This window comes from Pongo pygmaeus, chromosome 20 (genome assembly GCF_028885625.2).
Source record: "Pongo pygmaeus isolate AG05252 chromosome 20, NHGRI_mPonPyg2-v2.0_pri, whole genome shotgun sequence".
NCBI lineage: Eukaryota > Metazoa > Chordata > Mammalia > Primates > Hominidae > Pongo > Pongo pygmaeus.
In genome coordinates, this window is record NC_072393.2 from 13,444,011 (window position 1) to 13,469,751 (window position 25,741).

The 25,741-nt window shown below is 54.6% G+C and overlaps 1 protein-coding gene across 5 annotated transcripts in view; it reads right to left on the reverse strand.

The window, feature by feature from the left end:
- Positions 1 to 5,739: 5,739 nt before the first annotated feature.
- Positions 5,740 to 25,741, reverse strand: part of CACNA1A (calcium voltage-gated channel subunit alpha1 A) — a 300,689-nt gene continuing 280,687 nt past the window's right edge. For 2 of the 5 annotated variants that reach the window (XM_054464220.2, XM_054464219.2), the window contains exons 38-47: positions 23,875 to 23,980; positions 13,768 to 13,875; positions 13,500 to 13,600; positions 11,901 to 12,010; positions 11,654 to 11,792; positions 11,380 to 11,493; positions 9,891 to 9,926; positions 8,588 to 8,774; positions 8,031 to 8,281; positions 5,740 to 7,333 (exon numbers count right to left, since the gene is read on the reverse strand). In XM_054464220.2, the coding sequence (XP_054320195.2) occupies positions 6,596 to 7,333; positions 8,031 to 8,281; positions 8,588 to 8,774; positions 9,891 to 9,926; positions 11,380 to 11,493; positions 11,654 to 11,792; positions 11,901 to 12,010; positions 13,500 to 13,600; positions 13,768 to 13,875; positions 23,875 to 23,980 (1,890 nt within the window). In that variant the 3' untranslated portion in view covers positions 5,740 to 6,595. The remainder of the gene's footprint in view (positions 7,334 to 8,030; positions 8,282 to 8,587; positions 8,775 to 9,890; positions 9,927 to 11,379; positions 11,494 to 11,653; positions 11,793 to 11,900; positions 12,011 to 13,499; positions 13,601 to 13,767; positions 13,876 to 23,874; positions 23,981 to 25,741) is intronic. The other 3 variants (XM_054464221.2, XM_054464222.2, XM_054464223.2) reach the window with 2 other exon arrangements.

The following is a 25,741-nucleotide window of genomic DNA, read 5'->3' on the forward strand; positions in this document are numbered from 1 at the left end:
CAGGCTGGTCTTGAACTCCTGACCTCAGGTGATCCGCCTGTCTCGGCCTCCCAGAGTGCTGGGATTACATGTGTAAGCCACTGTGCCCAGCCAAATGTCTGCTATTGTAAGCCACCCAGCCTGTGATAATTTATTACAGCAGCCACAGGAAGAGACTAATACAACTCCTATTTCCTTAATTTTTTATTTTATTTTATTTTTTTGAGACGGAGTTTCCCTCTGTCTCCCAGGCTGGAGTGCAGTGGCGCGATCTCGGCTCACTACGACCTCCGCTTCCCAGGTTCAAGCCAATTCTCCTGCCTCAGCCTCCTGAGTAGCTGGGATTACAGGTGCCCGCTACCACACCTGGCTGATTTTTGTATTTTTAGTAGAGATGGGGTTTCATCATGTTGTCCAGGCTGGTCTTGAACTCCTGACCTCAGGTGATGCACCCATCTCGGCCTCCTGAAGTACTGGGATTACAGGCATGAGCCACCGTGCCTGGCCCAACTCCTATTTCTTTAATTTTTTTTTGAGATGGGGTCTTGCTAGGTTGCCCAGTCTGCTCTCAAACTCCTGGGCTCAAGTGATCCTCTCACCTTAGCCTTAGCTGGGACTACATGCTACCACACCTGACTTCTTTAATTTTTTTTTTTTTTTTTTTGAGATGATGTCTTGCTCTGTCACCCAGGCTGGAGTGCAGTGGCGCAATCTTGGCTCACTGCAACCTCTGCCTCCCGGGTTCAAGCGATTCTCCTGCCTCAGTCTCCTGAGTAGGTGGGATTACAGGCACCCACTGCCACACCTGGCTAATTTTTGTATTTTATAGTAGAGATGGGGTTTCACCATGTTGGCTAGGCTGGTCTCGAACTCCTGACCTTGTGATCTACCTGCCTCAGCCTCCCAAAGTGCTGGGATTACAGGCATCAGCCACTGCGCCTGGCCACTTTTTTTTTTTTTTAACTTGAAACATTTTATCTTTTTTTTTTTTTTGAGATAGGGTTTCGCTCTGTCACCCAGGCTGGAGTACAGTGGTGTGATGACAGCTCACTGCAGCTTCAACCTCCTGGACTCAGGCGATCCTCCCACCTCAGCCTCCCAAAATATTGGATTATAGGCATGAGCCACTGCACCTGGCCTGTTTTATCACTTAACAAAATTTTTTTTTTTTGAGACAGAGCCTTGCTCCGTCACCCAGGCTGGAGTGCAGTGGTGCGATCTCGGCTCACCACAACCTCTGCCTCCCGGGTTCAAGCGATTCTCCTGCCTCAGCCTCCCGAGCAGCTGGGATTACAGGCATGCACCACCACACCCAGCTAACTTTGTATTTTTAGTAGAGACGGGGTTTCTCCACGTTGGTCAGGCTGGTCTGGAACTCCCGACCTCAGGTGATCTGCCCACCTCGGACTTTCAAAGTGCTGGGATTATCGGCGTGAGCCTCCACGCCTGGCCCAGTTTTTAAAATTTCTTTTTTTTTGAGACAGAGCCTCTCTCCATCGCCCAGGCTGGAGTGCAGTGGTGTGATCTTGGCTCACTGCAACCTCCAGGGTTCGAGTGATTCTCCTGCCTTGGCCTCCTGAGTAGCTGGGACTACAGGTGCACGCCACCTCACCTGGCTAATTTTTGTACAGTAGAGATGGGGTTTCGCCATGTTGGCCAGGCTGTTCTCAAACTCCTGACCTCCATGATCTGCCTGCCTCAGGCTTCCAAAGTGCTGGGATTACAAGCGTGAGCCACCGTGCCCAGCCCTGTTTTATCACTTCAATCATTGGTATCTGTAAGAGACTGGCTTTGCTGGGTTGGTGAGGCTTTTTCCAATGCACAGTGAAATAAATGCAGCTTCCTGGCTGGGTGGCCTGACCCCATCCTCTCTGCTTCCGGGTATTTCCCTAAAGTTGAGCCTTCACCCCAGCGTTGCCCTGAGTTCCTGAGGAGCCAGCAGTCCGGGAAGCTGGGGTGCTCTGGCTGGGCCCCCTGCACAGTCCTGGCTCTCTCACAAGTCCTCCAGCCGAGTGATGTGACCCTTCCATGTCCCCACCCCAGTTCTCTGATGGCAGCTGAAGGGGATCAGGATATATTACTCTTAAAAATATATCACTTAGAGACCGGGCACAGTGGCTCACGCCTGTAATCCAGCACTGTGGGAGGCCGAGGTGAGTGGATCGTTTGAGCTCGGGAGTTTGAGACCAGTCTGGGCAACATGGCAGTACTCCATCTCTACCAAAAATACAAAAAATTCACCAGGCATATGGTGGCATCCACCTGTGGTCCCAGCTACTTGGGAGGCTGAGGTGGGAGGATGGCTTGAGGCTGCAAGGCTGAGGTTGCAGTGAGCCGAGATTGCACCACAGCACTCCAGCCTGGGTGACAGAGACCCTGTCTCAAAAAACAAACAAAAACTATCTATTATCTATCTATCATCTATCTATCTATCTATCTCTCTATCTATCTATCTATGTATCTATCTATCTATCTATGTATCTATCAATCAACTTTATCATAAGAATTATTCTGAGCTGAATGCAATAGAAAATCAGTAGATGGCCAGGCGCGGTGGCTCACGCCTATAATCCCAGCACTTTGGGAGGCCAAGGTGGGTGGATCACCTGAGGTCAGGAGTTGGAGACCATCCTGGCCAACATGGTGAAACCTCGTCTCTACTGAAAATATAAAAAATTAGCTGGGCATGGTGGTGGGAACCTATAGTCCCAGCTACTCGGGAGGCTGAGGCACAAGAATCCCTTGAACCCGGGAGGTGGAGGTTGCAGTGAGTCGAGATCCTGACACTGCAATCCAGCCTGGGCAACAGAGCGAGACTCTGTCTCAAAAAAAAAAAAAAAAAAAAAAAAAAAAAATCAGTAGAGGCAGAAAGAATTCTCTGCTCTCTCCTTTTCTGCCTCAAAGCCAGGCATAAACTTCTCTTTAAGAAGGTGACATAAGGCCAGGCGCGGTGGCTCACGCCTGTAATCCCAGCACTTTGGGAGGCCGAGGTGGGTGGATCACGAGGTCAGGAGATCAAGACCATCCTGGCTAACACGGTGAAACCCTGTCTCTACTAAAAATACACAAAAATTAGCCGAGTGTGGTGGCAGGCACCTGTAGTTCCAGCTACTCAGGAGGTTGAGGCAGGAGAATGGCGTGATCCCAGGAGGCAGAGCTTGCGGTGAGCCGAGATTGCACCACTGCACTCCAGCCTGGGCAACAGAGCGAGACTCCGTCTCAAAAAAAAAAAAAAAAAAAAAAAAAGGTGACATAAATTTCCCTTTGTGGAGGTGTCCCCCCGTCTCCTTACCAGGGAGAGCAGAACGACTCCTATCACTGCAGGTAGTCAGTCCCAAGATGAGTCTACATAAACAAACTAAAATAACTCTCTGTCTCCCTCTCTCTCTTCTTTTTTTGGAACAGGGTTTTGCTCTGTCACCCAGGCTGGAGTGCAGTGGCACGATCTCAGCTCACTGCAGGCTCCGCCTCCCAGGTTCACCCCATTCTCCTGCCTCAGCCTCCCAAGTAGCTGGGACTACAGGCGCCCGCCACCATGCCTGGCTAATTTTTTGTATTTTTAGCAGAGATGGGGTTTCACCGTGTTAGCCAGGATGGTCTCGATCTCCTGACCTCATGATCAGCCCGCCTCAACCTGCCAAAGTGCTGGGATTACAGGCGTGAACCACCGCGCCCAGCCACCTCAGGGCATTTCTATAACAATCATGCCCTTCCAGTCTTCTAAGTGATGAGGCTCAAGCAATGGCCTGAGAGGATGTGAGACTGGGGACTAGGCCAAGCTCTGCCCCTCTTCCTCATCCCCTGATCTTCCCACCCTGTGTCTCCTGGGCAACTAACACTCTAGCCTGATGATGTGGACTGTGGAGGCCTCAGGTTGGCCTTTGAGTTCAGGGCTCATGGGGGGCTTCGGTAGAGAACTTCATTCCTGGGAGGACAGATGGCTGCAGCCTCATTGACAGCAGAGGGAATTGCACAAACCCTGGCTTACTCCAGTGGCTCCAGGACACACTCAACCCCAGCACCATGGGAGGGGGACCAGAGGCCAGCTCTGTCGTGGATGGGCAGTTTATTTAGAAGCCTGTGGTGGTTGCCAGACCGCCTGGTTAGAAAGTTAAGTTAAACCCCTCCCTCCCTCCCTCCCTTCCATTCCATTTTTTTTGTTTTGTTTTGTTTTTTGAGACGTAGTCTCACTCTGTTGCCCAGGCTGCAGTGCAGTGACGCAATCTCAGCTCACTGCAACCTCTGCCTCTCAGGTTCAAGCAATTCTGCCTCAGCCTGCCAAGTATTTTTAGTAGAGACGGGGTTTCGCTATGTTGGCCAGGCTGGTCTCAAACTCCTGACTTGGTGATCCGCCCGCCTTGGCGTCCCAAAGTGCTGGGATTACAGGCGTGAGCCTCTGTACCCGGCCTTAAAAAAAAACAAAATTTTTTTTAGAGACAGGGTCTTGCTATGGCTGGTCTTGAACTACTGGCCTCAAGCGATTCTCCCAAAACGTTGAGATTACAAGAGTCAGACACCGCACTCGACCTCAAAACTTTGACTTCTCGTTGGACTGATCTTTCCCTAGATGCCATTATTTTATTTATTTATTTTTACTTTTAATTTTTTTAGAGATGGTCTCTTTCTACGTCACCCAGGCTGGAACGCAATGGTTATTCACAGGTGTGATCTTAGCTGATCTTGACCTCATGGGCTCAAGTGATCCTCCTGCCTCAGCCTCCTGAACAGCTGGGACTACAGGTACGTGCCACCACACTTGGCTTACCATTATTTTAGAAGGATTTACACCTGTCTTGCCGTCTGGAGTCTGCAGATTTCTTGCCCGAGGTAAGCTCAAGCAGGGCCTGTTGTCTGGAACAAGACCCGTTCAAAATGTTTGCCTTAATGCTACAGTGGTAATGGTGATAGTCAATAGTAGCTTGCTATGGGTCAGGTACTGTTCTGAGAACAGAAGCTCTCAAAGGGCTATTGGACTCTGGGTATGGCTGAAACACTTCGTGGGGGTAGGGGTTGGTGTCCACAAGACCAAATTATTATTATTAATTATCTGAGATGGAGTCTTGCTCTGTCACCCAGGTTGGAGTGCAGTGGCACGATCTTCACTCACTGCAACCTCCGCCTCCTGGGTTCAAGCAATTCTCCTGCCTCAGCTTCCCGAGTAGCTGGGATTACAGGCACCCGCCACCACGCCTGGCTAATTTTTGTATTTTTAGTAAAGACAGGGTTTCACTATGTTGGCTAGGCTGGTTGTGAACTCCTGACCTCATGCGATCCACCCCTCGGCCTCCCAAAATGCTGGGATTACAGGCGTGAGCCACCGAGCCCGGCCTTTTTTTTTTTTTTTTTTTTTTGAGACAGAATCTCATTCTGTCACTCAGGCTGGAGTGCAGTGGTGGGATCTCGGCTCACTGCTAACCTCCGCCTCTCAGGCTCAGGTGATTCTCGTGCCTCAGCCTCCGGAGTAGCTGGGATTACAGGCGTGTGCAACCACGCGTGGCTAATTTTTTTTGTATTTTTAGTACAGATGGGTTTTGCCATGTTGGTCGGGCTGGTCTCGAACTCCTGACCTCAAGTGATCCATCTGCGTCAGCCTCCCAAAGTGCAGGGATTACAGGCGTGCACAACGATGCCCGGCCTCCTTGTCGCTTTCAAACGCTGCTTCTAGGAGCTAACAAAGTGCCTCTTTGTATGATTCCCCAAGAGAGACCCACCTAGGCAGCACCTAGCCAAGGGACAAAGACCACTCCCATCCAAAAGCCCTTTGATTCAACTTTTTTTATTTTTTTTTTCTTTTTGAATGTCATGCAATAATTCACAGTCCCAAGCCCACGGTTTTCAAACAAGGTAGGAAAAAAGGAAAAAAGAAGCAAAGGAATCGGTGGTGATGGTGGGTTTTTTTTCTTCTTTTGTTGTTTCAAGCAGGACCAAATGTCAGAAAAAAATGCCTCTTCTCTCAATCATTAATTTTTTTGTCCTTTTTAAAATTGTTTATTGTTATTATTTTTTTTAAATTGATTTCTGCAGGCAGTAATAGTAGGGTTTGGTATAACCGGCAAGCACTCTTGTGTGTGTCTGAGAACGTGTGTGGATGTGAGTGTGTCTGGTGGTGGGTGTAGGGCACTGGGGTTCTGGTTCCTTCCGGCTTCTTTGCCGCACTCGGCCACCAGCTCTCTTCATCAGGGAAAGGAAAGATTCAATTGAGATGATAAAACTCATCAATAGAAGCTATTTTTTTCTCCCTGTTTTTTCTTTTAAAAATGTTTTTTTTTTTTTTTTCCATGTTCCCCAAAGTTCTCCAAAAATGGCTGAGTTAATTCAAATCCCTTGGCTGTGTGGTTTGTCTGCCCCCTGCCTCCCACCCGAGAGCCCCTGTCGTGGGTGGGGGGATCGGGGCTGGGTGGGGGGCGCCGTGGCTGCCCAGGAGGGTCTCTTTTGGCTGAGGGTCTCTGCGGGACACCCTTGTGGCCCAGCCCTGGCCTCTCCAGAGTCTGGGGTCTCCCGGCTGGCCCTCTCCTGGGCCCTCTGTGCTGGGCCCCCGCGGCCTCTGCGCGGCTCCTCGGGTGGGGTGTGTGCGTGGGGTGCGTGGGGGGCCGGGCGGGCGCCACCTCGCCCGGGCTTAGCACCAATCATCGTCACTCTCGCTGTAGGGTTCGTGCAGGCCCTTCCTGGAGCCCGGCCCGCGGGGCCTGGCCAGTCCGTGCGCCGGGTAGTAGCCGTTGGGGAGTCGCCGGCCGTGCCGAGAAGGCGAGGCGCAGGCCAGGCCCGAGGCCCGGGGAGTCCTGGGCGAGCGCCCGGTGGCGCCCGAGGACGCGTGTCGTGCGGGGGGTGGCGCGTCGTAGGCCCCGGCCATGGCCTCCTCGCCGCCCCCGCTGCCCGGGCCATCGGCCTCGTCGTAGTCGGAGCCCCGGTAGTAGCCATGGTGCCGGGGACCCGGGGACCCCTCGGACACGTGCGGGCCAGATGCCGGCCACCGGGCCCCGCCGTGACGACAGGCCCTGGGGGACTCGCTCCGGGCCGGGCCTGGGACCCGCCGCTCCATCCTGGGCGAGCGACCGCTGCTGTGGCCCCCCGTGGGCGGCCGATCTCCGGCCAGAGGCTCGGCCGTGGGGCCTGGGTACCTCCGAGGGCCGCTGGTGGCCGCCCGGCCCGGCCTGGCCACCGCCTGCTGCTGCTGCTGCTGCTGCTGCTGCTGCTGCTGCGGGGGCCCCGAGCCGCCGGCCTTACGGATCACAGGGGAATAGGACACGTGTGGCCGGGGGGTGGAGGGGGTCTGGGGGAGCTGGCGGCGGCCCCGCCGCGGAGTGCTGGTACCAGATGTTGAGGGGGCTGGGCTTCCACTTACGGAACTACTGCCCTACACGAAAATTGAAACAAAGGAAATCAAAAAAAAAGATACAACAAAATCAAAGGAGACACGGGATTGGGAGGAAGAGAGGGGAGCGAAGGGAGAGGGGCCGGGAGGAGAGGGAGGAGGGGGAGGAGGAAGAGGAGAGGGGGACACAGGACATTTGAATGGAAAAAAGCAACAGCCACAGGGAGGAGGGAGGGGAGGAGGAGGAGTGAGACAAGGAGGGAGGGGAGGAGTCGAAAACCAACACAACAAAGTGAAAAGAGAAATGAGAAATGGAGTTTTGTAAGTTTCGGGGTTAAAAATAGCAGAAGTTTCAAAAATTACTCACAGGCGTCCAGAGGACAGAAATCATAATTGAAACAAAAACAGAAGCCGGGTTAAAGGAAAGCGAAAGGTCGGGCTGGGCAGCCCAGAACTCAAATGTGATCCACAACCGAGGAGGAAGCAGCTGCGGGCGGCGGGGAGGGGGCGGCGGGTGGGCGGGGGGGCTGGGGGGACAGCATGGGCAGCTGGTGTGGCGGGGAGCCGTGTCCGCTCCAGCCGCCGGGCACCCCCGTGGCTTGGGGGCAGGATGGGAGGTGGTCACAGCCGGGATCGGGGGACCTTTGCCCACAGTGGCTGTCGGATGCAGGATCCCCTTCTCTCTTCCCCACCTCCCGGCCCCTGAGCCCAGCCTGGGGTCACTTGCAGCCGCACCCACCTGCCGGTGCGCCATGTGCTCTCGGCCCTCGCTGGGCGAGCGGGACCAGCGCTGGTCCCGAGCCCGTGCCCGGCCGTGGTCCGGCCGTTCCTGGGCATAGCGGTCCTTGTCGGGGGGCGGGGGATGGTGGTGGTGGTGGTGGTGGTGGTGCTGTCTATGCTTCCGATCCTTGGGCCGGCCCCGCTCCTGGTCCCGCTCCTTCGACGGCAGGTCCCCGGATTGGGTGGTCATGCTCAGGTCTGTCCCCAAGCCTGGGCCGGGCGAGGGTCAGACAGACAGACAGACAGGTGGTCATGAGGGAGAGGTGGGGCAGATGTACACACAGGAGGCCACCCGGAAGGTGTGGGGGCCCTAGAGATCCCCTGGACCGAGGCAGGTCAGTGGGTTGGGGGGAGGGGGTAATATCCAGGTTCCTGCAGCTGCTGCCTGGCCCCCTCTGTCCCCTCTCCATGGAGGCCTCTCCCTTTCTTCTTCCTCAGTGTCTCCTCCGCCCTGCCTTCTCCTCCCCTCTCCTCTCCTCTGTTCTGCTTGTCCCTGAGCACCACAGGGCTGCCCACCTGTGTCCACGTCGGTGTAGCGGCCCAAGGAGCGCTCAGAGGCGCGGTGGCTGCGGTCGCGGCGCCGCTGGTGGTGCCGCTGGTTCTCCTCGGGCGGGACCCGCTCCAGCGAGTAATCGTCCAGGCGTCGGGCCTTGGGGCCCAGCACGGAGGCTGAACGCTTCATGGGGCTGGTGTCTGAGATGGTCTGGGGGGGGACAGGCCAGTGGGCTGGGGTGAGCAGCTAGCACCAAGTGGTCCTGGTCCTTCCTGCCCCATTGTGGCAGCCTGGTGGTGGCCTTCGGTGACTGTGGTGTGACCATCCTGGGGCAGGGGCCAGGGGGTGCCATGGGGCCTTGGCTCCCCCTGATCAATCAGGACTCTGGGTGTGGCCAGGCCTCTGAGGGTGGAGCCTGAGGACTCCTCTGTCCCTCAGAGACAGGACTGCTCCTTTTGAGCCCATCCTGGGTTCTGACCAGAAAGATTTGATCCTCACTCTCCAGCCCTGGGGGCCCAGCCACGGTTGGGCAGGCTCAGGCTGGCCAGAGGGAAGCCCTCCCCACATCCAGGGTGCAAACCTGGGAGCCCTGGACTGCCACACTCATCCCTGCCCCAGCTTGCTCTCCTGGGAGGGTGAGAAGCCTCCGACTATGGCTGGCTGACCTATGGGCTCAGGACCAGGTGCCCGGCATGGCAGCTTCAGGTCCTCCAGGCTAACGGGGCTGTGCTCGCTGCTCCCACAAGTCTGAGTCCTTCTGGTGAGGCCCAAGCTAGGGAGCTCTGGGTGGGGGTAGGGGATACCCAGGCACCGGAGGCTCTGGGGGCCCACTCTTTTCCCCGGTGCTTCACCCCTGGGTCAAGCCCTGACACAGAGGTTTCTCTGCAGCAGGCAGAGGAGGGAAGGAGGGAGATGGGGCAGACGTCCCCCTCCCAGGGTCCAGCCCAGCTGAGCGCTGGTGGCCCTGCTCCAGGTAGGAGCTGCAGGACCAGGGGTCGGTGGTGGTGTCAGGGGAAGAAGCCCCCCAGAAAGAGGTGCAGAGTGGGCCAGGCTCTTGGAGAGCCAGTGTCCTCCGGCATGGGGGGCCCTGAAGAAAAGGGGGTAGGGGTGAGGATGGGGATGGCCCCGCCCACCAGGGCTTATGGGTGAGGGGCACACACAGGACACCACACACAAGGATTGGGCTCCATGGAGGGGAGAGGGTGCAATCGGCAAAGAAAGGGTGGGGTCCGGGGACGGTGAGAGATGACGGGACTCCCTGGAGGGGGGGTGGGGAGGAAGAGGGGGCCGGAGCCCTGCTGGGCGCTGGGCAGGCGCGGTACATACACTGAGGTTATTCCCACGTGGCCGGCCCCTTCTCCTCTGTCACAGCCCCATGGGATGGTGCACACAGAAAAAACAGAAAGAAGAAAATAAATATAAAAGGCAAGAGGGAGAGTGAGGAGGAGGTGGTGCATGGAGAAGAAGCGGAGGGGAGTGGCACTGGCATCAAGAGAAATCGGAAGGAGAAGGCAGGGAGGAAAAGAAAAGTTAAAGTCCTGGCAGGTGGGTGTCCCAGGCCCCCGGGGCTGGGTGTCCTCTATTCCCATGGGTACAGAGGAGATAGACAGGAGACACAGACAGACAAATGGCAGAGGCATGGGACCGAAAGACAGGACGGCGCAGCCTTGAGCCCCTGGCCCTGGGCTCTGCCTCATGCGATGCACACCCCAACCCCTGGCTCCAGCTGATGCTCAAAGCTGTCATGTGGTGGCTGTCAGCTGGGCCTGTCCCAACCCTCTCCTGGGGCCCAGCAGCTCGGTCTTGAGGGGGCAGCAGCATGCACGCTGGGTGCTCCCCAACCCACGTTCCCAGCAGCCAGAGGCCAGGCCCTCAGGTGACCCTGGTCCAGCCAGGCACAGCACAGCCTCCTGCCCCGTGCAGATGCCACACACGGCACACGGAAAGCTCGCCACAGCCACACATGCCACGCACCCGGGCCAGGCTCTCGCAGCCACGCCCTGTTCTCCTCCAGAGGCGGGCTGCGTGCATGGGCCCCAGCTGCTCAGGCCAGGTGGGCAGCCAGCTATGCCTCTGGGCCCTCTGTCCTATGAGTCCAAGGCAACGGGATCACCTGCAGGTGGGCCTGGCAGCTGGGTGAAGCGGCCACACACAGACATACATCAAGCACACACCCCTGTCCCCCTCAATGACCCCCACAGAGACCAGACAGAAAATACGAACCCAGCTGCCCCCAGACCCACCCCAGACTCTGCTACTGCATCCTAGGACCTGCCAAGTTCCCATATGCAGACACGTGTGCACGTACATGTGTGCATGTGTGAGTACATGTGCAGTGTGTATATGCCCACGTGCACACACGTGTGTGTGTATGCAAGCATCTGAGTAGGCGCACAGCTGCACGTGTGTGTGCATGTATGTTGAGCATGTGTGTGTGTGTTTGTGTAGGGGTGATCTTCGTGGCAGGTCTCACCTGGCCCTGTTGAACCCTGCTGCACCCACAAATCTTCCACAACCTCCCCTGTCTGCAACCTCCAACCAGGGCAGCCAGAGACCATTTTGCAGTGGCCACTGCCCTCTGCCCCAGGGGGAGCACTTTCCTCTCTGTCCTCTGTGAGGGAGGAGGGTCTGCAGGTGCTCCAGGTGTGACCAGGTGGTGGGTGGGGCCTGCAGACTGCTTCAGAGACCGAAGGAGTCCCTACCCAGGCCTGAGTCCGGCAGGGAGGGGATGCACTGGGCTGCTTGTTGGGGGGGCCCGGCCCCACCCAGTGCAGAGTGAGGGGTCCAGCCCCAGGGCAGTGGTGAAAGCCCTCACCTGGTTCTCTGCAGGCAGGCGGGGCATGGAGGCAGCCCGGCCCTGGCCTTCCATGGGGAGGTAGTGCTCGCTGTCGGAGTAGCCATCTCTGCCCATCTCTCGCATCTCCACGGACTGCGGAGCAGATGGCAAAGCCAGATGAGCTCTGGGGCCTGACCTCCAGATCCCTGGTGTCTGCAGAGGGAGGGAGCTGCAGGTGTGTGTGTGTGGGGGGCCCAGATCCCTTCCACCTGAACCACCCAGGCCCTGGGAGCCGTTGGGGAGTCAGGGGCACCTGACAGTTAGGCTGGCTGTTGGGCATGTCGGTAGGGGGGACTCGTTCCGGGCTCCATGTGCCTGTCTTCTGGAACATCTCCTGGGCACGCTGGGTCACCCAGGACGGGCTCTCCTTGAGGCCGCTTTCGTGAGCCATCCTGCATGGGGGACAGAGGCCGGGGTAGCAGTGGGCACTTGGGCGGCTTCCAGAATGTGGGGACCACAGCACCCCCACACTCTACCTCCCTGGCAGGGGTGACACTCACAGGGCTCCTCCTGGGTCCAGCTGGGTGGAGGGGAGGGCGTTCTGGCCAGGTCCCCCTTCCTGCGTTGGGGACGGGGGCTCCATGCGCTGGAACATGAGGGGTGTCCGGTCCTGGGGAAGGGGGCAGAGAGCAGTGTGTGGACAAGGGTGGGGTGGTGGGATGGTGCTACCCAGAAGGCATTGCAACATCCCCAGTATACACACACACACACACACACACACACACACACTCAGGTCTCATCCATCTAGACCCTTCCTTCCAATTCCACACAGAACTGGACCACTTCTCACTCCTCCACCCAAGTCATCTCCCCAGCCTGGTCCCGCCTCCTCATCTCCCACTGCAGGCACCTTCTCACAGGTCTCCCGCTCCTACCTTCAGCCCCACTGTTCCACAAGAGCCACCAGAGGGCGCCCATGAGCACTTGAGTCAGGTCCTATCCCTCCTTTGCTTAGAACCCTCCATGGCTCCCACTTCACTTGGGGTAAAAGCCAGAGTCCTTCCTGCAGCTCCCATGGCCCTGAAGGATCTGCCCTGTCACCTCCTTGCCCTTGTCTCCTCCCTGCTCTTTTCCGCCACACTGGCCTCTTTGCTGTTCCCCAAACAACCCAGGCACGGTTCAGCCTCAGAGCTTTTGCACTGGCTGTTCCCTCTGCCTGGAACACCCTTCCAGGTATTGCTTAGCTCACTCCCTCTCCCCTTTTCCTTCAAGCCTTTGCTCACATGTCATCTTCTCAGGGAGGCTCCCCTACTACCCATTTCCCACTGCATCCCCTCCTCCCCTGGATACTCCTATCTTCTGGATTCTTCTCCACTTTCCCCCATGACACTTTCTTTCTCTTTGCTGGATGCTGAACGATTCAGTCATTTGCTACCATCGGCATTTCCCCACTTGGAATGTCTGCTCCCTGAGGGCAGGGATTCTGGCCTGTTTTCCCCATGGGTGCATCCCCGAGGACTGAGAACAGCGCCCTGCACACAGTAGGTACTCAGTAAGTGTTGGAGCAGCTGAATGAAGAATGAATCCACATTATGTGTCCTTGGCAAGAACTTTTTTTTTTTTTTGAGATAGAGTCCCGCTCTTATCACCTGGGCTGGAGTGCAGTGGCTTGATCTTGGCTTGCTGCAACCTCCACCTCCCAGGTTCAAGTGATTCTCCTGCCTCAGCCTCCCAAGTAGCTGGGGCCACAGGTGCATGGCACCACATGCAGCTAATTTTATTTTTTTTTGTAGAGATATGGGTCTTTCTATGTTGCCCAGACTGGTCTCCCACTCCTGGCTTCAAGTGATCCTCCCATCTTGGCCTCCTAAATAGCTGGGACTACAGGTGTGCACCACCATGCCTGGCTGATGTTTTATTTTGTAGAGATGGAGTCTCACCGTGTTGCCCAGGGTGGTCTCAAACTCCTGATCTCAAACGATCCCTCTGCCCTGGCCTCTCAAAGCACCGAGATTACAGGTGTGAGCTGCTGTGCCCAGCCCCTACTTTTCAGGGACCTGCCCTGGGGCTCAGCGACCCTCATATTCCAGTTGGTTCCCATGGTGACATGCAAGCCACTGTCCCCAGCCCAGATGTCCCCAGAGCGGCGAACTGCGCACCTGCTCCTCGCGCATGGCCTGCAGCTTCTTGGCCTTGCTCTGCCGGTAGTACTCCATGATCATCATGGCTGCGTAGATCTTCCCCACGGTGAGGTCTGTGGCTGGGGGCACACACAGGGCAAGCTCACCAAGGGCAGGCCTCTTTGGGGCCCTTGTCCTGGGTCCCTGTGTATACCAGCCCAGGCCAACACTCTTCCCAGGCCTCCTCTTTCCCTCCCCCTCCATCTGTCCTGCTGGATTGGATCCCAGGGCTGGGCTCGGCTCTTACACTTGTGAGGTGTGACCAGCAGGTCTAGCGTCTTCTGGGACAGATTGGGCCAAATTGCCATCATCTCCTTCCGCAGCTCAGCGTCCATCTGCTGTTTGTCGGCTCCTCCTGCAATGCGGGTGTAGACAGACCCTGACTGCCTGCCTGGGTGTCAACTGGACTCTGGGTCAACTGCAAAGCCATAGGCTCCCAAGAACGAGACCCCAATCTTTCTGGTCCCCATGGGGTCTCCAGTTCCCCAAGGGCCTGGCCCAGAGGAGGCCCTGGGCAGTGCTGCTGGAATGACCTTGTGGGCTCTGGTTCTCGGTGGGGCCAGGACCATGAAGCAGCTGTGCAGGAGAGAGCCCAGCATGGAGAACAGCTGGGTGACCCGGGTCCCAATCGAGTCTCTCAGTTATTGGCTGCATGACTTAGGTTACTCTACCACTTAGTGCCTCAGTTTCTCCATCTGTGAAATGGAGATGATAGCAAGAGTACTTGCCCCTCACCTGGTTGTTGTTGTTTTTTGTTTTTGGTTTTTTTTTTTTTTTTCTTTTTTTTTTGAGACAGAGTCTCGCTCTGTTGCCCAGGCTGGAGTGCAGTGGCACGAGCTTGGCTCACTGCAACCTCCGACTCCTGGGTTCAAGCAATTCTCCTGTCTCAGCTTCCTGAGTAGCTGGGATTATAGACATGCGCCACCACACCTGGCTAATTTTTTGTATTTTTAGTAGAGACGGAGTTTCACCATGTTGGTCAAGCTGGTCTCAAACTCCTAACCTCAGGTGATCCACATGCCTTGGCCTCCCAAAGTGCTGGGATTACAGGCGTAAGCCACCGCGCCCGGCAGGTTGTTTTTTTTTTTTTGAGACGGAGTTTCACTCTTGTTGCCCAGGCTGGAGTGCAATGGCACAATCTCAGCTCACTGCAACCTCTGCCTCCCGGGTTCAAGCGATTCTCCTGCCTCAGCCTCCCGAGTAGCTGGGATTACAGGTGTGCACCACCACGCCCAACTAATTTTGTATTTTTAGTAGAGACGGGGTTTCACCATGTTGGCCAGGCTGGTCTCAAACTCCTGACCTCAGGTGATCCACCCTCCTGAGCCTCCCAAAGTGCTGGGGATTGCATGCGTGAACCACCGTGCCTGGCCTGTTTTTTTTTTTTTTTTTGACAGAGTCTCTCTCTGTTCCCAGGCTGGAGTGCAGTGACGTGATCTCGACTCACTGCAACCTCCGCCTCCCAGGTTCAAGAGATTCTCCCGCTTCAGCTTCCTGAGTAGCTGGGACTACAGGCAGGCACCACCATGCCTGGTTGTTCGATGATCAAAGTAACGTGTGTGCAGCCTTGGGACAGTGTCTGCTGTAGGATTATTACTGCAGTGACCCATCTGTTCGAGGCTGGGATGCCCTGGAGCATCCCCAACAGAGGAGGTTTTGGTTTTGGTTTTATTTTGATTTTTGAGACAGGGTTTTGCTCTGTTGCCCAGGCTGGAGTGCCATGGCGCAAACATAGCTCACTGCAGTCGTGACCTCCTGGGCTCAAGATCCTCCCACCTCAGCCTCTCAAAGTGCTGGAATTACAGATGAGAGCCACTGTGCGTGGCTCAGAGGAGGTCTTTTCCCCTTTCCCAAGTCTCCACTGCCATGGACATGCCCTTGGCCTGCAGTCAGTCCCTGGTCCCTCACCCCAGTCATGGTGGTCATTAAAGCTCTCTGGCGGTGTTTCCTGGCCCTCCGACCTGAGTACATGGGGGGGTTCCTCCTGTGATTGGCAGGACCATGTGATGAGTTCTTGCTAATTGCGTGTGCACCATGTAATGTGCCACTTTGGGGCCAGAGCATTTATTATTATTTTTATTATTGTTATTATTTTTGAGATGGAGTCTCGCTCTGTCACTCAGGCTGGAGTGCAATGGCACGATCTCGGCTCACTGCAACCTCCACCTTCAGAGTTCAAGCGATTCTCCCACCTCAGCCTCCCGAGTAGCTGGGATTACAGACATCTGTCTGGCTATTTTTATATTTTTGTAGAGACAGGGTTTCACCATGTTGGCCAGGCTGGTCTCGAACTCCTGACCTCAGGTGATCTGCCTGCCTTGGCCTCCCAAAGTGCTGGGATTACAGGCATGAGCCACTGCGCCTGGCCTATTATTTTTTTTAAAAATTTATCTATCTATCTATCTATCTATCTATCTATCTATCTATCTATCTATCTATCTAATCTATCTATCTATCATCTATCATCTATCTATCGATCGACAGGGTCTTACTCTGTTGCCCAGGCTGTGGCACAATCTTTGTTCACCGAAGCCTTGAGCTCCTGGGTTCAAGCAATCCACATTCTGACAGAAGTCAGAATGTCACTGTGGGCTGCTATTTGGATATGCTAACTGGGTTTACGTTTAATATGCTAATTGGTTCAGGCAGGTGGTTGGCTCTGCCCTCAATGCCTGGGGTGGGGGGCTTGAAAGAGGATAGGGTCCAGCCTGGCCAACATGGTGAAACCCGTCTCTAGTAAAAATGCAAAAATTAGCTGGGCGTGGTAGCGTGCGCCTGTAATCTCAACTACTCGGGAGGCTGAGGCATGAGAATCGCTTGAACCCGGGAGGTGGAGGCTGCAGTGGTGAGTTGAGACTGCGCCACTGCACCCCAGCCTGGGCGACAGAACGAGACTCCATCTCAAAACAAAACAAAACAAAACCAACAAAACCAAAACCAAAACAGAGATTCTTCTGGGCAGAGAGAACAGAGGGGTGGGTGGGAGAGAGAAACAGATGGACAGGGAAGAGAGAGAGAGACAGAGACAAACAGAATGAGATGGACTTGTCCCCTTTCTCCCAGTCTCCAGCAATGAATGGTGACACCATTTTTGAGAATCTGAAGAATGAGGTTAATCTGTACCCCCTTTGCAGCCCCTTAGCCTGCTGGAAAGGAAGCTCAGTGTGCTTAGAAAGTGAACTGAGCTGTGAAAAGGAAGCGTGTTATGTTCTCCTGAGACTCGCATCTGCTCAAAGGGCTGCCACTGTTATCACTCTTCCATTGTTGTCCCCACACCCTCTTGACCTTCCTTAACCCCGAGAGCCTGGCTCAGCTGTGGAACTCCAGGATGAGGCCTGGCACCCACTGAGGACAAGAGGTGGAGGGGCCCCTGGCTGAGAAATCTGGGGGATCATTGTCTTCAGGGAACTGAGTGGCATCTGGGGTATAAGTAACAACTGTGACAGCCAAACGCAGGGACATCTCTAGGAGTCTTTGAAACCCTCAGGAAGGGAATCCAGTAGGTGTCATAGAGGCTGGGGTTCTAAGCAGTAAGGACTAGCTCAGCAGGCTGGTGTTGTCCAAACCCTGTACATTCCAACGAAAGGACTGGCCCATTGACTTGCTCCTGGGAGGTGATCTCTAAGCCTTTGAAATGTCCTGCCTGAAAAGAGTGTCTTTATTTAGCAGGGGGCCTTGGGCCACACTGTATAGTTCATTGTTTTTTTTTTTTTTTTTTTTTTTAAAAAGAGATAGGGTCTCACTATGTTGCCTAGGCTGGTCTCAAACTCCTGGCCTCAAACAATCCTCCAGCCTCAGCCTCCCAAAGTGCTGGGATTATAGGCATGAGTCACCGTACCTGGCCAATACAGTTCATTCTATTTTATTTATTTATTTATTTATTTATTTTGAGATGGTGTTTTTGCTCTATTGCCCAGGCTGGAGTGCAATGGCACGATCTTGGCTCACTGCAACCTCTGCCTCCTAGTTTCAAGTGATTCTCCTGCCTCAGCTTCCCGAGTAGCTAGGATTACAGGCGCCCGCCACCACGCCTGGATAATTTTCCATACCGTTAATTCTAACAATGCGATTTATCGCTGGGGTCTTGGGCCACGTGGTATCAGTTTGACCTCTGGAGGGACTGGAGACTGAGTAACTACGTCAGCCCTGCCTATATGACAAACCCTCAATAAAAACCCTGGAGCATCAAGGCTCAGGTGAGCTTCCCTGGTTGGCAGTACATGGTGCGTGTTGTCGCACACTGCAGGGAGAATTAAGCGTTGTCTGTGCAACTCCACTGGAGGCAGACAACTGGAAGCTCGCGCCTGGTGTCTCCTGGACCCTTCCCCAGATCCCTTTCCTTTGCGCATTTTGTTTTTGGATTTTGTTTGTTTGAGACAGTCTTGTTCTGTCGCCCAGGCTGGAGTGCAGTGGCTTGATCTTGGCTTAATGTAGCTCTCTCTCCTGGGTTGAAGGGATTCTTGTGCCTCAGCCTCTGGAGTAGCTGGGACTACAGGCGTATGCCACCACACCTGGCTAATTTTTTTTTTGGACAGAGTTTTGCCTTGTCACCCAGGCTGGAGTGCAATGGCGCGGTCTCAGCTCATTGCAACCTCTGCCTCAGCCTCCTGAGTAGCTGGGATTACAGGGGTCTGGCACCATGCCTAATTTTTGTATTTTTGGTAGAGACAGGGTTTCGCCATGTTGGCCAGGCTGGTCTTAAACTTGTGACCTCAAGTGATCTGCCCGCCTTGCCCTCCCAAAGTGCCAGGATTACAGGTGTGAGCCACCACGCCTGGCCCTTTGCAGATTTTTTTTTTTTTTTCTAATAGAGTCTCACTCTGTCCAGCCTGCAGTAAAGTGGCAGGATCTTGGCTCACTGCAACCTCTGCCTCCTGGGTTCAAGTGCTTCTCCTACCTTAGTCTTCCAAGTAGCTGGGATTACTGGCGCCAGCCACCACGCCTGGCTAATTTTTGTATTTTTAGTAGAGACAGGGTTTCACCATGTTGGTCAGGCTGGTCTCGAACTCGTGACCTCAAGTGATCTGCCTACCTCGCCCTCCCAAAGTGCTGGGATTACAGGCATGAGCCACCATGCCCGGCCCTTTGCAGATTTTAATCTATATTCTTTCACTGTAATAAACCGTGAGTATAAAAACTTTTCTCAGTTCTGAGTTCTTCCAGGGAATCACTGAACCTGTGGGTGGTTTTGGGACCCCCTGAACACAGATTCTCAGAGGGCCACAGCAGCTGAGTTACGATGGCATTACATACAAAGAGTGGGGGTGTTGTTAGACCCGTTGTACAGACGAAGGAACTGTGGTAGGCAGAATTCAAAAGCTGCCCTTCCGCCAAGATTCTGTTTATTCAAACACTAATCTAGGGACCATTGCCCAGGCTATGAAGGGACTTTGCAGATATAATTAAAATACTGGAGGCCCGGCACGGTGGCTCACACCTGTAATCCCAGCACTTTGGGAGGCCGAGGTGGGCAGATAATGAGGTCAGGAGATCGAGACCATCCTGCTATCTCCGGTGAAACCCCGTTTCTACTAAAAATACAAAAAATTAGCCGGGCGTGGTGGCACGCGTCTGTAGTCCCAGCTACTCAGGAGGCTGAGACAGAAGAATCACTTGAACCCGGGAGGTGGAGGTTGCAGTGAGCCGAGATTGCGCCACTGCACTCCAGCCTGGGCGACAGAACGAGACTCCGTTTCAAAAAAAAAGAAAATGCTGGGCATGGTGGCTCATGCCTGTAATCCCAGCACTTTGGGAGGCTGAGGCGGGTGGATCACCTGAGGTCAGGAGTTCAAAACCAGCCTGGTTAACCTTGTGAAACCCCATCTCTACTAAAAATACAAAAAAATTTAGCTGGGCGTGGTGGTGGGCACCTGTAATCTCAGCTACTCGGGAGGTTGAGGCAGGAGAATTGCTTGAACCTGGGAGGCGGAGATTGCAGTGAACTGAGATCACACCATTACACTCCAGCCTTGGCAACAAGAGTGAAATTTTTGTCTCAAGAAAAAAAAATTAAAATATCAAGTCAGCTGACCTCAAAATACAGAGATGATCTGGGTAGGCCTGCCCCAATCAGGTGAGCCCTTGAAAAGCACAATATTCTCTCTGCTTGGTGACAGATGGGGAAGTCAGAGAGAATGGGAGCACATGGAGAATTACATGCACTTCCAGGAGCAAAAAGCTAAAAAGCCAGTGATAAAACAAGACCTCAGTCCTACAGCCACAAGGACTTCAATTCTGCCAACACCTGAATTAACCTGGAAGTAGATTCTCCCACAGATCCTCCAGAGAGGAGCCCAGCTTGGCTGACACCTTGATTTCAGCCTCGTGAGACCCTCAGCAGAGAGCCCAGTCCAGCTTCTTGGACTTCTGACCTACGGGACTGTGAGCTGACAAATAGGTGTGTCTTAAGCTGCTATGTCTGTGGTCATCATATAGCTCACTGCAGCCTTGACATCCGGGTCCCCAGTGATCCTCCCACTCCAGCCTCCCAAGTAGCTGGGACTACAGGTGCACATCACCACACCTGGCTAATTTTAAAATTTTCTGTAGAGATGGGGTCTCTCTGTGTTGGCCAGGCTGATCTTGAACTCCTGGCCTCAAGTGATACTCCTGCCTCGGCCTCCCAAAGTGCTGGGATTACAGGTGTGAGCCATTGTGCCCAACCTCCTTGTGCTCTCTTTACCTTCACTTTGTTCCTGGCATTAACAATATCTGTCCTCCACCCCTCCAGTCCCCCACCTTCCCTGCCACTTCCTCCTTGAGTCTTGCCACGTGGCCTTGGCTCTTCCTCCTTTCTTTCCCTCAAGACCCCGGAAGGCACATATGTCCCGAGGCTCAGTCTTCCCTCCTGACTTCCCAGACTATCCACCCGCTCCTCTCCCACCCACTCCTTCTCTCTGGTCCCATTTGTTTTTTCTTTTCTTTCTTTTTTTTTTTTTGAGACAGAGTCTTGCTGTGTCCCCCAGGCTGGAGTGCAATGGTTTGATCTCGGCTCACTGCAACCTCTGCCCCCGGGTTCGAGCAATTCTTGTGCTCAGCATCCCGAGTTGCTGGGATTATAGGTGTGTACCACCACGCCTGGCTAATTTTTGTATTTTTAGTGGAGATGGAGTTTCGCCGTGTTGGCCAGGCTGGTCTCAAACTCCTGGCCTTAAGTGATCCACCTTCCTCAGCCTCCCAAAGTGCTGGGATTACAGGCGTGAGCCTCAGGTCCCCATTTCTTCTGGCGATTGTGCGCCTCTCTCTCTGCCCTGCTGTCCTTAATCAGCTGCCAAATCACATCACATCCCCTTTCAGGCCTCCGAAATGCACTCCAGACAGGGGACCCCTGACCCCTCCGCCAAAGCTGCCCTGGTCAAAGTGGCCACGATGACCAGTCACTTGTGATCCTCGTCATCCTTGGTCTCTGGGCAGTGCCTGACGTGGTTGGCCCCCTTCCTCCTGAAGCCACCCTTCTAAATATAGAAGCTGCCTCCAGGAGCCCACACTGCCCTGGTCTCTGCCCGCCTCCCTGGCCTCCTCTTCTTCTTTCCCCCTAATGATGGAGAGTGAGCCCTGAGCTAGGTCTTGGGGGGAATCTCTCAGTACTTTTTATTTTTATTTTTATTTTTGAGACGGAGTCTTGCTCTGTCGCCCAGGCTAAAGTGCAGTGATGTGATCTCGGCTCACTGCAACCTCTGCCTCCCGGGTTCAAGTGATTCTCCTGCCTCAGCCTCCGTAGTAACTGGGATTACAGGTGCCCGCCACCACACCCGGGTAATTTTTCTATTTTTAGTAGAGACAGGGTTTTGCCATGTTGGTCAGGCTGGTCTTCAACTCCTGACCTCAAGTGATCCACCCGCTTCAGCCTCCCAAAGTGCTGGGATTACAGGCACACGCCACGACACCCAGCTAATTTTTGTATTTTTAGTAGAGACAGGGTTTTGCCATGTTGGCCAGGCTGATCTCGAACTCCTGACCTCAAATGATCCACCCACCTCGGCCTCCCAACGTGCTCAGATTACAGGCGTGAACCACTGTGCCTGGGCTCAACAAAAATGCTGAGATTACAGGTGTGAGCCACCATGTCCAGCCTTCTCAGCTTTTTTTTTTTTTTTTTTAGATGAAGTCTCACTCTGTCACCCAGGCTAGAGTGCAGTGGCACAATCTCGGCTCGCTGCAACCTCTGCCTCTCGGGTTCAAGCAATTCTCCTGCCTCAGCCTTCTGAGTAGCAGGGACTACAGGTGCGTGCCACCACACCCAGCTAATTTTTTGTATTTTTAGTAGAGACGGGGTTTCACTGTGTTACCCAGGATAGTCTCGATTTCTTGACTTCGTGATCTGCCCGCCTCGGCCTCCCAAAGTGCTGGGATTACAGGCGTGAGCCAGCGTGCCCGGCCTCAGCTTTGTTTTTTTTTTTTGAGACAGCGTCTTGCTCTGTCACCCAGGCTGGAGTTCAGTGGCGCGATCTTGGCTCACTGCAACCTCTGTCTCCCAGGTTCAAGTGATTCTCCTGCCTCAGCCTCCGGAGTAGCTGGGGTTACAGGCGCCCACCATGACACCCGGCTAATTTTTGTATTTTTGGTAGAGATGGGGTTTCACCATGTTGGCCAGGCTGGTCTTGAAGTCCTGACCTCGTGATCCACCCACCTTGGACTCCCAAAGTGCTGGGATTACAGGCGTAAGCCACCGCACCCAGCCCCTTCTCAGCTTTAAAAAATTTTTTTTTCTTTTTCTTTCTGTTGTTTTGAGCTAGGATCTCGTTCTGTTGCCCAGGCTGGAGTGCAGTGGTGCGATCATGACTCACTGCAGCCTCAAACTCCTGGCTTCAAGCAATCCTCTCATCTCTGCCTCCTGAGTAGCTGGGACCACAGGCGTATGCCACCATGTCCAGTTAATTTAATTAAATTTAATTTAAGTTTTGAGACAGAGTCTTGCTCTGTCTCCCAGGCTGTAGTGCAGTGGCGTGATCTCGGCTCACTGCAACCTCCGCCTCCCAGGTTCAAGCGATTCTTCTGCCTCATCCTCCCGAGTAGCTGGGACTACAGTGCCCACCACCACGTCTGGCTAAATTTTGTATTTTTAGTAGAGATGGGGGTTTCACCACATTGGCCAGGCTGGTGATCCTGACCTCAAGTGATCCACCCACCTTGGCCCCCCAAAGTGCTGAGATTACAGGCGTGAGCCACCACGTCGGGCCTACCCCGAGATCTAAGCTGCCGTCCTGTCTCCATCTGGATGATATCAGCAGCCCCCACACTGGCCTCCTTTTGGTCTCCCCCTCAGTGGCCGGAGGGAACCTGTTCAAATGTGAGTTGGGTCAGGTTCCTCTTCTGCTCTGAACCTGCGTGGCGCGCCCTCACTCAGGTGAGTCAGCTCAATGCCCTGGGTGTCCTGTGTTCACCCCTCTGTCAGGGCCTTTGCCAGTCCTTCTGCCTGGAGCACCTTCCCCCCAGGGATCCATGAGACACTGCCTTACCTCCTCAGTTGCGGCCTCCCCATCCATCTAAAGTGTAAGCTGCTGGGTCCTCCCCTGCTTGGACGGGTCTCTGGCACATTGAAGGGGTGCACTAAATATCTGCCAAATGGGCCGGGTGTGGTGGCTCATGCCTGTAATACCAGCATTTTGGGAGACCGAGGTGGGAGGACTGCTTGAGCCCAGGAGTTTGAGACCAGCCTGGGCAACCTGATGAAACCCCATCTCTATAAAAAATCTAAAAAATTAGGCTGGGCACGGTGGCTCACGCCTGTAATCCAGCACTTTGGGAAGTCAAGGCAGGTGGATCACTTGAGGTCAGGAGTTTGAGACCAGAGGTCAGGAGTTCGAGACCAGCCTGGCCAACATGGTGAAACCCATGTCTCTACCCAAAATATAAAAAATTAGCCGGGTGTGGTGGCGTGCACCTATAATCCCAGCTACTTGGGAGGCTGAGGCAGGAGAATCGCTTGAACCCGGGAGGCGGAGGTAGCAATGAGCCAAGATCACACCACTGCACTTCAGCCTGGGTGACAGAGGGAAACTGTCAAAAAAAAAAAAAAAAATTAGCCGAGTGTGGTGGTGTGTGCCTGCAGTCCCAGCTACTGGGGAGGCTGAGGTGGAAGGATCACTTGAGCCTGGGAGGTCAAGGCTGCGGTGACTTGCGATCATGTCACTGCACTGCAGCCTGGGCAACAGAGCAAGACTCTGTCTCAAAAACAAAAAACAAACAAAAAAACCCCCAAAACCCAAAACCCCAAAAAACCCTGTGGAACGAATGAATGGAAGAGTGAATGAAGATCCAGGGGCTGACAGCAGCTCCTCTAGTTTGGGGTAGGGAGGGAGATCCCGGTTCCACCCTGTCACGCCTGTCTGTGCCCGCCCCGTCCCTTCCTTACCCTTGGCAATCTTGATGTCCAGGGCTGTGCGGATCAGAGCCATAAGGGTGGAATTGAAGTGGACGGTGTTGTCATCTGCGACGGGCAGGTCCATCCGCAGAAGCCGCTACAGAAAACCCAAGGCAAGCGCAGTCATTCCCAGGCATCCCTCCCGGGTCTCCCGTGAGCCGCGCCCGCCCCTACCCAGGGAGTCCCAGGAAGAACTCTGAAAGCTGCGGCGGCTGAGGTGTCCCTTACTTAGGTTACCTGTCCCAGTACTTGGTTTCTCTTGGTGGCCCGCAGGGAGGGCACAAAAGGCTCTCTTGTACTTCTGGTCCCCTGCCCTCTCCTTTTTTCCCCCACCTGCTTGAGCTGAGAGCCGGCATTTCCAGGGTTAGCCTCAATCCTTGCGCCACCCCCCGCCCTGCCCCAGAGTTCTTCTGGACGGCCCCGTTTCGGTCTGACCCCAAAGAAAAAGAGCACAAGCTGGATTTGAGCAGCGCGTGCAACAGCCAAGGCTGAGGGGGCCAGGACCACAGCCGCTGGTGGGGGGCGCTGCCGGCTCCCCACACCCAACCCCTGGCTTGGCCCAGACCAGGACAGAGCAGATGGGCACAGACCACATCATTCCTCTGAGAAGCAGCAGGCAGGCAGCCTCCCACTGATGGGGCAGGCCCCTCGCAGGCATGCAGCGAGGCTGTGACACAGAACAGCACAGACAGGGGCGCATGCAGACGGAATCTCGAGACTCATTCATAGCTCCGTGGGAAGTGTATCTCAGGGGCATGTCCGGATCTTGGCTCTCTGTGCAATGGCAGGGGGAAGGGGTGAGAGGCATTCCCTTCCAGCCCAGGGAAGAAAAGATTCCCCATGTCCCAGGCAGGGGCTCTGTCCACCATGCTTGGTGGCATGGGAGAGGATGCTGGGCTGGTGTGCACCAGCCCAGGCTGAGGTGGCACAGAGAAGGGGGGTGAGGGCGACTTGGGTGGGGATTCAGACACACCTGGGCAGGAAACACAGAGTTGAAGATGGGGAGGGGTATGGTAAATCCAGAGCAGGACACTGGAGGGGACACTGGGGGCAGGGTGGGGAAGGAGGTGGGAAATAGAGAAACACACATAGACTGGGCCACTGTGCACTGTTGTGCAGGTTGTACACTGCACAAAGGGCTCCCGTCTTGGAAATGATACATTTATGTACTTATTTATTAATTAAAATATTTTTTCTTTTTGTAGAGATGGGGTCTTGCTATGTTGCCCAGGCTAGTCTCGAACTGGGCTCAAGTTATCCTCCCATCTCAGCCTCCCAAAGCACTAGGATTACAGGCATGAGCCACTACGCCCAGCCCCCGATTTGTGTATTAAATATAACAGCTTCCCAGCTGATAGAAAAAAGGTGTCTTGTTCTCATCACATTGGTGGATTGCAACAATTTTCCAACAGACATGTTCTGTGGAAAGGGTGCCTTTTTCAAATTTGCACAAAGTTGTCTTATGGACCCATGGTGGTCCTGCACAAAGACCAGAAGAGGAAGGGCTCTCCCTCCCTCTCTTGCACATGCGCACACATTCATCTAAGCAGAGACTGAGAGAAGCGACTTCAGGGAAACTGGGGGGTGGGGCAGGGAGGGGCGCAGAGTGACAGGTGCCAGGAGAGGCTCATTGTCTGAGATGCTGGTGGGACAACCTTGTCCCCGGCTTTGATTGAGAAGTGAGGGGAGACATATAGGTTAGGTGAGGAGGGGTGCACAGAGGAAGGAAAGGAATGAGGTGGGGAGGCGGCAACACAGGGCGGGTACAAATAACGTTGATGGATACGGATGCAGGGAAGACCAAGGTGGATGGGAGAATAGGATGATGGGGTAATACTTTTTGGGTGGGGAGAATCTT